General features: G+C 62.3%; 3 protein-coding genes across 5 annotated transcripts in view; 1 reads left to right on the top strand and 2 right to left on the bottom strand.

The window, feature by feature from the left end:
• The window catches only part of LOC110391011 (myosin-11-like), a 7,506-nt gene extending 3,883 nt beyond the window's left edge, over positions 1–3,623 (bottom strand). The window contains exons 1-5 of one of the 2 annotated variants that reach the window (XR_002433940.1): positions 3,486–3,623; positions 1,305–1,382; positions 510–560; positions 274–435; positions 37–165 (exon numbers count right to left, since the gene is read on the bottom strand). The gene's annotated coding sequence lies outside the window, so the exon portion shown is untranslated. Of the gene's footprint in view, positions 1–36; positions 166–273; positions 436–509; positions 561–1,304; positions 3,189–3,485 lie in introns of those variants that run through there. The other variant, XR_002433939.1, reaches the window with a different exon arrangement.
• On the top strand, positions 3,514–6,131 carry ZBTB45 (zinc finger and BTB domain containing 45). Its single transcript, XM_021382649.1, has 2 exons — positions 3,514–4,515; positions 5,529–6,131. Exons 1-2 carry the CDS (start codon positions 3,543–3,545, stop codon positions 5,858–5,860), a joined length of 1,305 nt encoding a protein of 434 aa, XP_021238324.1. The 5' UTR covers positions 3,514–3,542; the 3' UTR covers positions 5,861–6,131.
• LOC110391004 (zinc finger protein 239-like) overlaps positions 6,115–9,901 on the bottom strand; it is a 6,314-nt gene continuing 2,527 nt past the window's right edge. Inside the window, exons 1-4 of one of the 2 annotated variants that reach the window (XM_021382653.1) lie at positions 9,179–9,682; positions 8,740–8,929; positions 8,386–8,458; positions 6,115–7,529 (exon numbers count right to left, since the gene is read on the bottom strand). In XM_021382653.1, the coding sequence (XP_021238328.1) occupies positions 6,946–7,529; positions 8,386–8,458; positions 8,740–8,929; positions 9,179–9,483 (1,152 nt within the window). In that variant the 5' untranslated portion in view covers positions 9,484–9,682 and the 3' untranslated portion in view covers positions 6,115–6,945. The other variant, XM_021382654.1, reaches the window with a different exon arrangement.

Raw genomic sequence — 9,901 nt, 5'->3', positions numbered from 1 at the left:
GCCGTAGCCCCGCCCCCTCCCCGTGGCCCCGCCCACCTGCCGCAGTCGCTCCAGCTCCGCCTCCTTGTCCCGGCACTGTGACTCCGCCTCCTGCGCCCGGAGCTCCGCCCTTTCCCGCGCCGCGCGTGCTGCCTCTAGCTCCGCCCACAACACGCGCCCCGCCTCCTGGGAAGGCGGGGGCTGCGTGAGGCCACGCCCCCTCCGCAAAAGCCCCACCCCACTGCCAGGCCCCGCCCCAGGCCTGGCCACACCCCCAGCGCTGACCCCGCCCACCTGCTGCTGCCTCAGCCGCTCCCATGCTCGATCCCGGGCCCGGAAGGCTCCGCCCACTCGGGCTTTGGCTCCGCCCACCGCGATCTCGAGGGCTCTCAAGGCCCCGCCCTCTGCCAAGCTCCGCCCCCTCTCGTGCGCCAGGCTCCGCCCCAGCGCTGCCACCTGCAGGGGGCGGGCACACGGTGTGAGTGACAGCCCGGGGGGGGGGGGCACCCCTCCTTCCAGGCCCCGCCCACCTGGTTGCTGAGGTCACGAAGCTCCGCCTCCAGGTCCCGCCGGTGCTTGGCCTGGAGGGGGAAGGGACAAGGGGTCACCTGGGGGGGTTCTGGGGGCGTCTTTCCTGCCCCAACCCACCCCACCCCCAAACCCTGGGTACTTTCCCACGCTGGAAGTAGAGGAGCGTTGGCTCAGGGTCAGCAGTGGCCCTGTCCCCGCCCCGTGTCCCAATTCCAGCCCTGGGGCTGGCTGGGGGCCAATGGGGCCAGGGGAGGGGGGGGACGGGGGTGTCTGGGGCCCTGATAAGGGAAAAGGGGGAAGGAGGGTCCCTATGGGTGCTGCGGGTCCCCAGATCCCTGTTTCTCTCCCCTGTGGTGAATTGTGGAGGGGTCTCTGAAATCTCTGCACCCCGCACCCAGGACATCAGGGTTCCCATCCCAAACCTGGGTGATCCCCCCAGCATCAGTCACCCTCTCTCGGACCTTGCATTCTCCCCAGAATCTGGGTCCCATAGCTGAGGGGGTACCTAAATTCCTTGATTCACCCTCCCAGACAACTGTCCCCCTCCTGGACCCTTAGTTCTGCTGGGTGGGGGCTCCCCATATCCCTACATCCCCCCACAATGGACATCTGGGTTCTCTGGGTGGGAGCTCCCCCAAATCCTTACGTTCACCTCTCTCTCCAGTCACGGAGGCCCACCCACATTTGGATCTCTCTCAGACCCCAGCCCCCTCCCTCAATGTCTGGGCCACCTGGGAAGGGGTGAGGGGGTTCCCCAAATCCCTTCACTGCCCCCTGCCCCAGTCCCCACTCACCTGTGCCAGCTTGAGGGGTCCCTCATCCATCACGACCCAAACTGGTGGGGGTTCAACGACACAGAAGCTGGGGAGACACTACAATAATAGCACAACCCCCCCCCACCCCATAGGAGTCCTTAGGGTTGAGGAGGGGGTTGACAGATACCACCCCGGTATCTCCTCACTTTGTTACGTCCCTGCGGTGCCAAGTGTGGCACTGCCGGTGCCACCCACGCCGCGGGCATAGGAGGACACAAGGAACCTCCCACCTCCCCTTGGGCTCCCCCCCCCCCAGGCTCTACCCAGTGCCCGCCCACCCCCCAGGGGACACAGGTGGACAGGGACATCAGTTCTGCCCCGTGTGGCATCAGGTCCAGCCCTCGCCCCAGGGGCATGGGCACCTCCCTGAGCACCCAAAGCATCTTTCTGGGGCATCCAAGCATAGAAGTGGGCACCCAAGCGTAGAACAGGGACAAAAGGATCTCCAAGGGCACCTGAGAACCTCCCTGGAGCACCCAAGAATCTCTTTGTGGAACTGAGCATTTCCCTGGGTACATATCCATCTCCTTGGACCACCAAGCATGTTTTTGGGGTACCCAAGTACCTCTTGGAGCACCCAAGCATCACCCAAGGGCTCCTCAAACACCTCCTCGGAGCACCCAAGCATCTCCATGGAGCAACAAGGCATCTCCATGGGTTGCTCAAGCATCTTCATGGAGCACCCAAGCATCTCCGTGGTGCACCCAAGCATTCAGACATTGGTGCACCTGGTCATTTGTTTAGTGCGGGTCAAATGGGGGTGACACAGCTCAACACAGGTCAGCACAGATCAACATGGGTCAACGGGGACCAACATGGGTTGACGTGGGTCGGCACAGATTGACATCAGTCAACACAGGCCCGTGCAGGTCCAAATGGAGCAGCAGAGTGACACGGGTCAACATAGATCAATATAGGTCAATGAGGAGCAACATAGGTGAAAGCAGGACAACAGGGATCAACTGCAGGAGACAACATGGACCAACGTGGGTTGACACAGGTCAACATGGACCTACATGGGTTAACACAGATTAATATGGGTTAACAAAGAGCAACATTGGTGAAAGCCGATCAACAGGGATCAACTGCAACACAGGAGCCAACACAGATCAAACACAGATCAACGTGCCTCAGGATGATGGGTCAACAAACACGGGTCAAAATAGATCAGCACTGCACCAACATGAGTCAGCATGGATCAACACAGGTCTACACAGAGGGTCCAGGACCCGTGGGGATCCCTATGGGGATCTCCCAACCATCTGTGCCCTAAGGAGGTCCATAGGGGATCCAGGCCCTATAGGGGGATACTGGTAGGGGGAAGGCCCCAACGCAGGTTCATAGGAGGACCAGGTTCTCCCCGTAGGGCTCCATAGGGGAACTCAAACCTGTGTGGCTCTTCATCGGAATGTATATGGCAGCCAGTATCTACAGAGACCAGTGAGGGATCCAGGCCATATAGGGGACCCAGATGCTCACCATCCAAGCTCTAATGGGAATCTACAGGGGGCTCTGCAGGGTCCTCACAGGGGTCTATAGGGACCTACGGGGGTCCTCATGGGTCTCCACAGGGGACTGGGGCACCACAGGGTCCTTATGGGGGTCTGTAAGGTCTTTGGAGTCCCTGCGAAGGCGCCTATGGGGCTCTGTGGGTTCTCTCTGGGACTCCCCCCGGCCCGTCTCTATGGTGCGGAGGCGGCGGCGGGAGGACCGCGCCCGCTCCCCCGTCTCTATGCTCGTCTCTCACTTCCGCACAGCCCCCCCCTTCGGCCGGAAGTGGCGCAGGCGCGGCGGCCGGAAGCGGCGGCGGCGGCGCTTCGGGGCGTGGGGGGTGGCAGCGGCTGCCGCGGGCGCGAGGTGAGTGAGGCCCCGCCCTCTGCGGGCGTCCCCGGCCCCTGGGGTGTCCCCGGCTCCAATGACGTCACCAACGCCCGCTGACGTCACGCGAGGCGCCCGCAGGGCCCGGTGACATCCCCTGAGGCGATGTGGGATCCCCGTGCCCCACTGGGGTCCTTCCACGGTGTCCCCACACCCTGGCGTCGGCCCCACACGGTGTCCCCGACCCCTCGTGCCTCCCCCGTAAGGCGTCCCCGTGCCCCCCAGCCCTGCTGACACCTCACACAAGGCGTCCTCAGCCCCTCTCGCTCTTCCCCCAGGTACCTCCAGGCCTCAGCGACGGCCCCAGCGGCCTCCCCGGCCCGCGCTGTCCCCGCTGCCATGGCGGAGGCCGTGCACTACATCCACCTGCAGAACTTCAGCCGCTCGCTGCTGGAGACCCTCAACGGGCAGCGCCTGGGCGGCCACTTCTGCGACGTGACCGTGCGCATCCGCGAGGCCACGCTGCGCGCCCACCGCTGCGTCCTGGCTGCCGGCAGCCCCTTCTTCCACGACAAGCTGCTCTTGGGTCACTCGGCCATCGAGGTGCCACCCGTCGTCCCCAGCGGGGCCGTGCGGCAGCTGGTGGAGTTCATGTACAGCGGGTGCCTGGTGGTGGCCCAGTCCGAAGCTCTGCAGATCCTCACCGCCGCCTCCATCCTACAAATCAAGACGGTCATCGACGAGTGCACCCAGATCATCTCGCAGAGCCGCAGCCCCAAGGTGCTGCCGCCCGCCCGCCCGCCGCCCGTGCCGCCGGCGCCCGCTGACGCTCACCACAAGCTCCGTGAGCTCCTGATGCCACCGCCGGAGCACGGTGACTACTTCGGGCCGCCCAGCTGTCACAGCCGCAAGCAGAGGCAGCCGCTGCGGCTCCAGCTGCCGGTCAAGGAGGAGGAGGAGGAGGTGGGGGCAGCCAATGAGGAAGGCTCGGCACCCCCGGTGCCGTTCCCTGCTGAAGAGCCGCCGTTTTTTGGTGCCCCCGACGTCTTCTCCGACGCCTTCCTGCCGCCTTGGCCGGGTGACGACGGGGGCAAGGTGGGACCTGAGTGCAGCCTGGAGGCATCGGGGAGGGGTCCGGCTTTTGGGACGGAGATGGCGCTGGGGGGGAGCAGCCTGGGGTTCGCCCCCCAGGTGCCGCCCCTCTACGAGGAGGGGTTTGCGGAGGGGGGGACGAGTGGTGGCGTCCCCCTGGTCCCCAAGGTGCCGCGGGCCGGCCCCTCGCGTCGCCCTGAGCCGTCCTACCAGTGTGGCCACTGCCAGAAGACCTTCAGCTCCCGCAAGAACTACACCAAGCACATGTTCATCCACTCCGGTAAGGAGCGCGGTGGAGACGCAGGGTCCACGTGGCTCCTCAGGGGGGTGTAGGGAGAGAAGGTCCTGGGTAGGTCCTTCTGATGGGGGACAGTGGGGGCAGGGGGACACGTGGAGATGAAGACATGGATGGGTGAGGATGCTGGCGGGACAAAGACTCGGGGCAGTGGGGTTGCTATGATGAGGGAACGGGGATGGTGACAATGGGATGGTGACACTGGAGGAGGGGACACGGAGGCAGCAGGGACATTCAGAGTGAGGAGGTTTGGGACACGTGCCCATGTCCCTCTGTGTTGACCCGTGTCACTCCGTGCTGATGAGCTGACGAGATCTGCATCAGCCTGTGTTTGCCCATGTCACTACTGATCCGTTGATCCCTGTTGGCCCACGTTGATCCATATTCGTCTGTGTTGGCGCGTTGACGTGTGTCACTCTGTGTTGACCCATGTTGCTCCACACTGATCCATGTGGGGAGATCTGTGTTGACCCACATTACTCAGTTGCTCTTGACCCATGTCGACCTGTGCTAAGCCATGCTGAAACATGTTGGCCCATGCTGAGCTGTGTTACTGCAACCCACTGATCTATGTTGACCCTCGTGTCTCTGGGTTGTCCCATATTGCTCCAGGCTTGATTTTTTGACCACGTTGACCCTTGTTGACTCATGTCACTCTATGTTGACCCATGCTGGTCTACGTTGACATGTGCGGATTTGTTTTGTGTTGACCTACAAAGACCTGTGTTGATGCACGTTGATGTGTGTTGACCTATGCTGATCTGTGAGACCTGCCACTTCTGCAGACCCATATTGACAGCATTGCTCTCTTTTGACCAGTGTTGGCCCACATAAGACTCACGTTGACCTGTGTTGGCCCACAATGACCTGCTGTCAACCTACGCAGCTCCATGTTGACCCGTGCTGCTCCGTGTTGGCCTGGAACTGATCCGTGGTGCTTCACATTGACCCACAACTGGTCCATGGTGCTCCACATTGACCTGTCTGTCTCTCTGCAGGCGAGAAGCCCCACCAGTGTTCCATCTGCTGGCGCTCCTTCTCACTCCGTGACTACCTGCTGAAGCACATGGTGACCCACACGGGCGTCCGCGCCTTCCAGTGCAGCGTCTGCTGCAAACGCTTCACCCAGAAGAGCTCCCTCAACGTCCACATGCGCACCCACCGCGCCGAGCGCTTCCAGTGCCGCTTCTGCACCAAGGGCTTCTCCCACCGCACCCTCCTCGAGCGGCACGCAGCTGCAACCCACCCCGTGCCACCGCCAGGGCCGCCACCGGGGCCACCTCCACCAGACACCAAGGGCGTGGGTGTCAGTCACTCTCACGTGGCATAAGGGTGCCCCCCCAGGGTTGCTGTCACCCCCAAACTGGCTCTTTGAGCACCATGGGGTGAAACCTGGAGGACTTTGACTCCTGTCATGGATTGGATGCCCTGGATGGACAGATGGAGAGAGATGAGGTCCATCCCACCTGTCCCCTCCCACCCAGGATGTGTTTCTCAATAATGGGGTTTCCTTCCCTCTGAACTATGGCCGTGGGGGTGGTTAAATGTGCTCTGGGGCGCTGGCGGGTGGTGAAAATCAACACGCAGGTTTTAAGGACTCATTTAGTGCCATTAATGCAACTTTTTTCCTTAAAAATCCCCTCCTACCCCACTGCTTGCCCGTGAGGCTCTCACCCAGCAGATGATGGGTGTCAGTGGAGCTGGATCACGGGCACACGGCCACCACAAGAGGGCTGCAGTAGCCATGGGCCACATCACAGGTCCTCCCCAAGGCTCTGTGTCCATGCTTAGCCTCAGTGCCACCTCCAGTGGCCCACGTGGCTTCTGCAAGAGCCAATGGGGGCACCAGCGGAGCCAACTCATGTTTCCATTGGCCCTTCTCAAGTCTTTGTGTTGAGGATGCCCACCAAAAGGGCCTGTCCACATCCCATGGCCACCACAGAAGGGCTGCGTAGCCACTGACCACATCACGGGAGACTTTGTGGCCAGTCCTGTCCACAGCCTTGTGGCTTTTTGCCCACATGGGTTCCCCACAACAACAGGTGTTGATGGAATCACACCATGTCCACAAGGCCACCACAGAAAAGCCACAGGAGCCGCTGGCCACATCACAGGTCCTCCCTAAGTCTTTGTGTTGATGCAGTGCCCAGCAGGTCCTGACCACATCCCTGTAGCCACCACGGAGGAGCTCTAAGACCCCGTGGCCACATCACAGATCTTCCTGAAATCTTTGTGTTGATGACAAACGCCCACAGGGCCAAACCCTGCCCGCAGGGGCCACCAGAGAAGGGCTGCAGCAACCGTAGGTCACATCATGGATCTTCCACCAATCTCTCTGTTGATGATGGGCACCAAGAGGGCAAACCACGTGCCACAGAAAAATCGTTGCCTCCTCCCATCAGCCTGGCGAGCCCCTCAGAGCCCCTGCCGCACGGCCAGGGCCGGGCTGGGTCCCTGCTCAGCAGCGTGGAGGCGGCGGTGACGGACAAGGTGGGAACTGCGGCTGAAGGTTTTGGGGCAGTCGGGGCAGAGGTAGGGCTTCTCACCAGTGTGGGTGCGCTGGTGCTCCACCAGGCGGGAGCTCTCGCTGAAGCGTTTGTCGCACTGGGTGCACTGGAAGGGCTTCTGGCCGCTGTGGAGGCGGCGGTGCTGGCTGAGGTTGGAGCTCCAGCCGAAGCGTTTGCCGCAGGCGCTGCACTCGTAGGGTTTCTCACCAGTGTGGGTGCGCTGGTGCTGGAGCAGGTTGGAGTTCTGGGTGAAGCTCTTGGTGCAGGCACCGCACTTGTAGGGCTTCTCGCCCGTGTGGGTGCCCAGGTGCCGCATCAGGTGCGAGCTCTGCCCAAAAGCCTTGCCGCACTCCGTGCACTTGTAGGGCTTCCGAGCGCTTGGAGGGGATGTGGGGGGCAGCCCCCAGGGCCAGTCCAGCTCCGGGGATGGTGGTGGCAGTGGAGATGTCATCAGGCTGTCAGGGGTGTCCACCTCAGGGGTCTCCACGGTGCCTGTGGTGGGACAGAGATGGATGTCACCATGGGGATCCTTAATTACCCTCCTCGAACTCCCTAATTAGCCTTCTGATCAACCCAACAACCAGCCAAGCCATGCGGTGCCCTTTCAGAATGGTCTCTCATCTGGAGATGGCCACGAGGGGCACGGCCTAAATGGGATGTGTGGACTGGGGCTGGACCTGATTTGGGTTTGGAGCAGAAACTCTGCAAAGTTCCCACTCCCTGCTGCTGTGGTGGAAAGGACCCGAGGATGTGGTGCATCTACATCTTTGGAGGTCCTCAAGCTTTACTGGGAGGAGCTGTGAGGAACACGGACCATGCAGAACTGCGCTGGTTGATGATGGAACTGGGTTGCAGGTGGAACAGGGAGGTCCCTCTGTGCCATCAAGGACAGGCCTAGGGATGTGGTGGGTCTTTGTCCTTGGAGACACCCAGCTCTCATACAGACACAACCAGCAGGAACGTGACCCAGATGGACTGCGATGGTCGGTGTTGGACCCACATTGTATGGGGTTCGACCTGGGACCCCCTAAGACCCTCAAAACTCCCTCAAGTGGGACAGAGCCAAAGAGAGAGCCTGGCAGGTGGTGGGCCTCCACTCGAGGAGACCTCGCCAGGATGAGGCTGTGAGGAACCCACTCCAAATGCAGCTAGTTTGGGTTTGGGGTTGGACTGCAGAGCTGCCACACCTCCCCCCCTATGACAGACAGAGCTGGGATCAGTCACAGGAACAGAGCAGCTCTCCATCCCTACGTGTCCTCAGCCCTCTCCTGGCTGTAACCACCACAGACCTGGCACAGGATGCTCAGCCCTCCATGCCCCCACCGGTCCATGACGTCCCAGCACTCACCTTGGTGGTCACCGGGCTCTGTGTCCCCATCCCCATCCCACACTCTGAGTGGCTCATCCGGCTGCTCCATGGCCTACGGGAAGACGTGGTCTCAGCACAGGGGGACACCCTCTGCCGAGTGTGGGGGAGGAAGCGGGTACGGATGGGATTCTGGGGGGGGCACAGAGCTGGGGGGGCGGTGGGTCCGTGAGAGGACACCAAACGTGGCGAGAGGGACCGCACGGTGACACTGGGAGGGGGGTCGGGGCCATGGAGGAAGGACATCGGGGCTCCCTGTACCCGCAGGGTCCTAGGAACGTGGGGAACCACGCGGGTCCCGCATCCCTCCCCCCGCCGCTCCCCCCTCCTCCTCACCTCGACGGTCACGCAGCCTCCGCCGCCCTCGACCCGCACTCCCGGAAGCACTCGTGTCCCACCAAGGGCCGCTCCGCGCCGCTCGGCGGACCGAGACTCGATGGTGTTAACTCTTTCCGCGCTGCCGCCGCACAGCAGTCCCCGCTGTTGTCTCCCCTTACCCCCACGTGGCTCCCACCGGGGCAGAGCTCTGCAGGAGACACCCGTCCCTTATATATTCTTTAAGGGAGTGTGTGTGTGTGGCGGGGTGGGATAAGGGCAATTTTCCCCCTTCCTTTAAGTTTTCGCCCCATTTAGGGGCCTGGCGCTGCTGCCTCCCTACCCAGGATGTGATGTCACCCCCGCAAGGGGCAGAGATAAGGGGACGGGGTCCCAGAGGCTGTAGGGGGGTACAGGGCGAAACTGGGATGTCTGGAGACAGCTCCAGGGGGGTGTGGACCTGAATTGAGGTGTCCAGAGCTGGATGTGGGGTGTCTCCAGGTCCATATGTCTGCATGGGTATGTGAGCAGCGTGCTGGTGGCAGCTCCCTGATGTCCCCGCGGCGACAGGCAGAGTTTCTGGAGGCAGATTTGGCGACACGTGGATCCCCTTCTGGTGTCCCCAATGGCTTTGTGTGTCCCTGTGCGTGTGACCAGTGCAGGTGTGGTTCCCTGCTGCCCCCGTGGCGATGGGCAGAGATAAAGAGATTCCTGATGTCCATATTCTGGAGACACTGGGGTTTCTGGAGGCAGCTTGGGTGACATCCGGAGCCTGTTCCGATGTTCTCAAGGCTACTGCCGTCCCCAGGTGTGTGTGACAACTGCTGGTGGTGCTTCCCCGAGGTCCACGGGATGGGCAGAGCTACGGGGATTCACAATATCCACATTTCGGAGGTCCTGGCATCCCCGGGGGGGGGGGCAGCTCCGGTGACACCGAGCAGCCGTTCCGACGTCCCGGAGCCTACTTGTGTCCCCGCTGGTGCGTGACGAGGCCGGAGCGCTGCCGGAAGCGCTTGCCACACCGTGGGCAGGGAAACGGCTTCTCCCCGGTGTGGATGCGGCGGTGAGCGGTCAGGTGCGAGGCGACGGCGAAGGCTTTGCCGCAGTCGGCGCAGACGTGCGGGCGCTCGCCGGTGTGCAGGCGTCGGTGCAAGCCCAGCGCCGAGCTCTGGCTGAAGCGTTT

This window comes from Numida meleagris, unplaced genomic scaffold (assembly GCF_002078875.1).
Source record: "Numida meleagris isolate 19003 breed g44 Domestic line unplaced genomic scaffold, NumMel1.0 unplaced_Scaffold261, whole genome shotgun sequence".
NCBI classification, from domain to species: Eukaryota; Metazoa; Chordata; class Aves; order Galliformes; family Numididae; genus Numida; species Numida meleagris.
This window is presented reverse-complemented; position numbering and strand designations above follow the sequence as displayed.

Bases quoted from the DNA above. Each gene is read 5' to 3' on its own strand.
- ZBTB45 (XM_021382649.1), top strand. From the start codon at position 3,543: ATGGCGGAGGCCGTGCACTACATCCACCTGCAGAACTTCAGCCGCTCG. The intron at 4,516-5,528 runs GTAAGGAGCGCG...GTCTCTCTGCAG, and splicing joins GCACATGTTCATCCACTCCG to GCGAGAAGCCCCACCAGTGT.